Here is a 4618-nt window from a genome sequence, read left to right on the forward strand (position 1 = left end):
TTTACATTTGATTTGGTCACCTTTGGAATCCCGGAGAGAGGATCCAAATGCTGATATAATAAAATCGGCTTTCAGTTTCACCAGCTGATCTTCGTCCATCTTCCAACTGCCATCTTCCTCCTGTGATGTTCTGATAAACTCCACTGCACTAATATGATGTCCTTTTACAATAATTTTGTTTGGTGAAAGAAACGGCATGAACTCACAGTTTTCTTCCTTGGCTAGTTCGAACTGTAATAACGAAACGTTAATAACCTAGTGTTAAAACAGTTACGTAGTGCTAATTAATGCAATAATTAAACATTATTTCATTCAACAGTAATATAGAATCAATAGAAATTACGAAATTTAGTTATTTTTCCTCTTAGTGACTAAGAAGAAAATATCTAATAAAATTATGAATTGAGATTAATAAATTAGTTACCTAGTTGTTTGATGTAGTGAAGATGCATCGTGTGACCACAAGGTATTAGTTACCTAGTTATTTGACACATTACAGATGCACCGTGTGACCACAAGGGATTAGTTACCTAGTTACTTGACATGTTATAGATGCACCGTGTGACCACAAGGGATTAATTACCTAGTTATTTGACACATTACAGATGCACCGTGTGACCACAAGGGATTAGTTACCTAGTTACTTGACATGTTATAGATACACCGTTTAATCCCTTGTGGTCACTCACCTAGTTACTTGACACATTAAAGATGCACCGTGTGACCACAAGGGATTAGTTATCTGGTTATTTGACATAGTTAAGGCACACTATGCAACCACAAGGGATTAGTTACCTAGTTATTTGACATATTAAAGATGCACCGTGTGACCACAAGGGATTAGTTATCTGGTTATTTGACATAGTTAAGGCACACTATGCAACCACAAGGGATTAGTTACCTAGTTATTTGACCTAGTAAAGGCAGATGTTTGAATATCTTGATATTTAGATATTGTTCATAGTACTCAATGTGCCCACACAACCCTTCTTTTCAAGTATCAACTCATCAATGCCTGAACAATTTCTTATGAATCGTGCTTTTGAGTGTAATAAAATTACACGTGCAACCCTAAAAATGAATCAGATATTGGCTTGCTGAAACTTCTTGTACTAGCTAGTTCCAGAAAACCTTTGAACAGAAGAGCTAGAAACATTTCTCTTCTTGGTGAATCAACTGCATTTTAAAACAGAGGAAGTCATTCACGCGATATTAGCAATTTGTTCAATTACAGCCCAAAAGAAAGCAAGAATTTTCAAGGAATATATTAATAATTCACTCAATTAAAAAAATCAATCCTTCAAAAAAATCAGTTCACTTATCATCATTTCACATTTTAGAAAACAAACAAAAAAAAATATGTACACATAACGAACGTACAGAATAACGTAAATACAAAGAAATTGTCTATATATTTGTAATTTACTCTCTGAAGGTAGCAATTAAAGTACTTACCTCTTCAGGAACTGCCCGGATGTTGGTGAACCCTTTTCTGAACACCACGTAAACTTTTTTAGCTCCACACCTGAGAGCTGAAGTAGCGCAGTCGAAGGCAGTGTCCCCAGCTCCCAGCACTATCACATTGCCGTAGAAATGTGGGAGAACTGATTTAAACCCACACATACCTAGGAGTATTTAATCGTCATTATATTACAATAATCAACAAGAAAAACTCTAGACTTGAAAGCACTTCAGAATAGTGCCTATTAAAAGTATTATGTTTATGACATAACGCGAATTGTGAAAAATAACGTACACCATAACAAGTTCCGTGAAGTCATCTCATGAAGTAGACCATTATGAGCGATAATATAAATTTAACAACCTTCAAATGGTTTCGTTTTTTTTTTTTTGTTTACTTCCTATAAACTCTATACTTGTAAAATAGTGAAACCTCCCTAAACTAGTCAATCTAACCGGCCGTTTATACACGGGCCAACCGTCTGGATTATTCGACTTGACTCGCAGTAGGGGTGGACCACAACATATAAAATAAGTATCATGATTGCATATTCTCTTCATTAAATACTATAGTTTTATCTTTTTAAAAATTTGAATATCTTACTAGTTACACAAATACCGAAGTTGTTTATTAAAATTCTAAGAACTTAAGACCGAACATAAAAAAACTAATATATATAAAAAATACACACTGTATTGAATATATCTAATGCCTTTCGTGTAATACCAGGCCTACTGAGATATGACGGACACAGTAATTGCAATCGTTATATTATTTATTGGTCCCCAGTGGCACAGCGGTATGTCTACGGACTTACAACGCTAGAATCCGGGTTTCGATAGCCGTGGCGGGCAGAGCACAGATAGCCGATTGTGTAGCTTTGTGCTTAATTACAAACAAACAAACAAAGCTTATATTATCAAATTTAATGAATCACAATTGTTATGATGTGAATTAGTTTAAACTGGTGAAATGTAACTATTACCAATTTTAAATGTTTGTTTAGTGACGAATTTCCCACAAAGCTAGTCGAAGGCTATCTGCGCTATCCATCCTTAACTTTTGAAGTGATAGACCAAAAGGAAGGTAGCAAGCCAAAACCATCTATCGCCAACACCAGGCCCACATACGCTTACCAACGAATAATAGGATTAGCCGTCACATTATCACGCCCCCACGACTGAAAGGGTAAGCATGTTTGGGGACGGGTTTCAATCCCGTGACCAGCATATTGCGATCCTAAGCTGTGCTAAACCGAATTTTATGTGAGTCACTTACAAATGTGAATTAGGGTAAATATTAATAATAATAGTATGTTTATTTTAACACTAATTATTAATTATTTATTTTTACTTGATTAACTTTCAGAAAAACTAGCGAACCAGCAAGTTAGACCTATTGTTTCCAGAACGTGTGAAGTAACCACATCTTCAACAGGAGAAAACTATATTTGTCATATCTAGTGACGACGAGGCTTTTCGCCTAATACCAAGGCTCATCAGGTCTGCAAGGATAATTTAGACACAGTGGTGGTTGAATCACTATTTATGTTGTCAAACTGCAGGAACAACATTGAACAACTGTTATGGTGCGAACTAAATTAAGTTTGTAAAGTGTGATTTTTATAAATCAAAATTAGGGTAAGGATTACACATTTCAATGGACTTTACAACAAACGTTACCTTTGAAACGATACTGTTGATCCTTCTTTTATAGCAGTTTCGTTAATTTTAACAAAATATAAACGAAGGCTTACTAGGTTTGCTGGCTTTGGAAACGAGTGGTAGAAAATCTTTAGAGGTGTAGAAGCCGCTTTCATTGGTCAACCCTTTAAAAATAGGAGTAGTCTTCGAATCTGGTAATCCTGCAGAAGACAATGCAAACATCCCGTTTCACATAATTCAAGTATCTTATGATTTCTTTCGGTGCGTAATAGATTGTGAACGGAAGTACAACTGTAGAAGTATAATTAATTACATTGTTTCTCTTCACAACCTTAAGAAACAAACTTTTGACCCAATAAATAATTACACAGGCCTGCGAATTTAAACTTCAGAAAAGTTGTTTTGGTTTTCATAAAAAAAATTCCAGAATTTAGCTTCGCAGATTTCGAAAATAATATTCATTTTTTTCTATCACGTATTTTTTTAAATCGGGAAGAAAAAAGAACTTACTTAGATCAAATTATTATTTCCTTTACTACAATGAACATTTTTTATTATTATGTTTGTTAACAAAAATATAAACAAACCGAAGAAAATTGATGTCAAACGAATATGCATCCTTATTCATCCTGATTTTTTTTATGAACTCTACGTCTTTTAATCTCAAAACTACGTGTTGTGGTCTTTCTTTATGTATTGCGTCTGGAGTATCTCGTTTCAATAACCAGCAGTAATCAGCCATCATGAGGATGTTCCACCTTCCCTGATACCGCCTCTACATTTCCCTGGTGTCTCGATGAAACCTTTCCCCTTGTTCTTCGCTGACGGCACCGATACTTTCAGGGAAATAGTCAATATGTGAGTGCAAGAAATGAACTTTGAAGCTCATATTACAACCTCACTCTTTCGAGTATACTATTTACAATATTTTCGTAATTTTGGTTCTTGTTGTTTCCTAAAAATCTGTCAGTAACATCTATAAAGGTAATCCACGCTTCTTTTTTTAACTTTCCTTATTGTTCTTTCGAACTGTTCATCCGAAGTCAGTTTCCCAATATGAGGCCTAACAAAAATCCCTTCTTTAAGTTTCGCTTCTGAAAGAGCTGGGAATTGTCCAAATAGATACATGAAACAGTTGCCATTTTTATCTAAGGCCTTCACATAAAACTGGGCTTGATGAAGCAGTTTGTAAAGTGGAAGTAATGGGACTTTCTTCGTGTCACCCAAACTTTCACGTTCAATATTTTTCGATCTTGGTATCAGACTGACTCTGCGTGGCCATTGCTTCTTTATCAAGTGCTGATTTCGTGCTCTGCTGTCCCATTCACACACACACACACACACACACACACACACACACACACACACACACACACACACACACAACAACAAACGAGACTATTATTAGTAAGTAAACGTAGTTAGTATACGACAACAAACAACAACTAACGTAAAGTACGTTAGACGTACCACCAACGAAGTACGACCTAAC

The 4618-nt window shown here is 35.4% G+C and overlaps 1 protein-coding gene across 5 annotated transcripts in view; it reads right to left on the reverse strand.

The window, feature by feature from the left end:
* The window catches only part of LOC106463815 (dihydropyrimidine dehydrogenase [NADP(+)]-like), a 52568-nt gene that overhangs the window by 21212 nt on the left and 26738 nt on the right, over positions 1-4618 (reverse strand). For all 5 annotated transcript variants that reach the window (XM_022391423.1, XM_022391422.1, XM_022391421.1 and 2 more), the window contains 3 exons: positions 3219-3326; positions 1456-1625; positions 21-231 (listed from right to left, as the gene is read on the reverse strand). In XM_022391423.1, coding sequence (XP_022247131.1) covers positions 21-231; positions 1456-1625; positions 3219-3326 — 489 coding nt within the window. The remainder of the gene's footprint in view (positions 1-20; positions 232-1455; positions 1626-3218; positions 3327-4618) is intronic.

The sequence above is a fragment of the Limulus polyphemus genome, unplaced genomic scaffold, assembly GCF_000517525.1.
Source record: "Limulus polyphemus unplaced genomic scaffold, Limulus_polyphemus-2.1.2 Scaffold1490, whole genome shotgun sequence".
Lineage (NCBI taxonomy): Eukaryota > Metazoa > Arthropoda > Merostomata > Xiphosura > Limulidae > Limulus > Limulus polyphemus.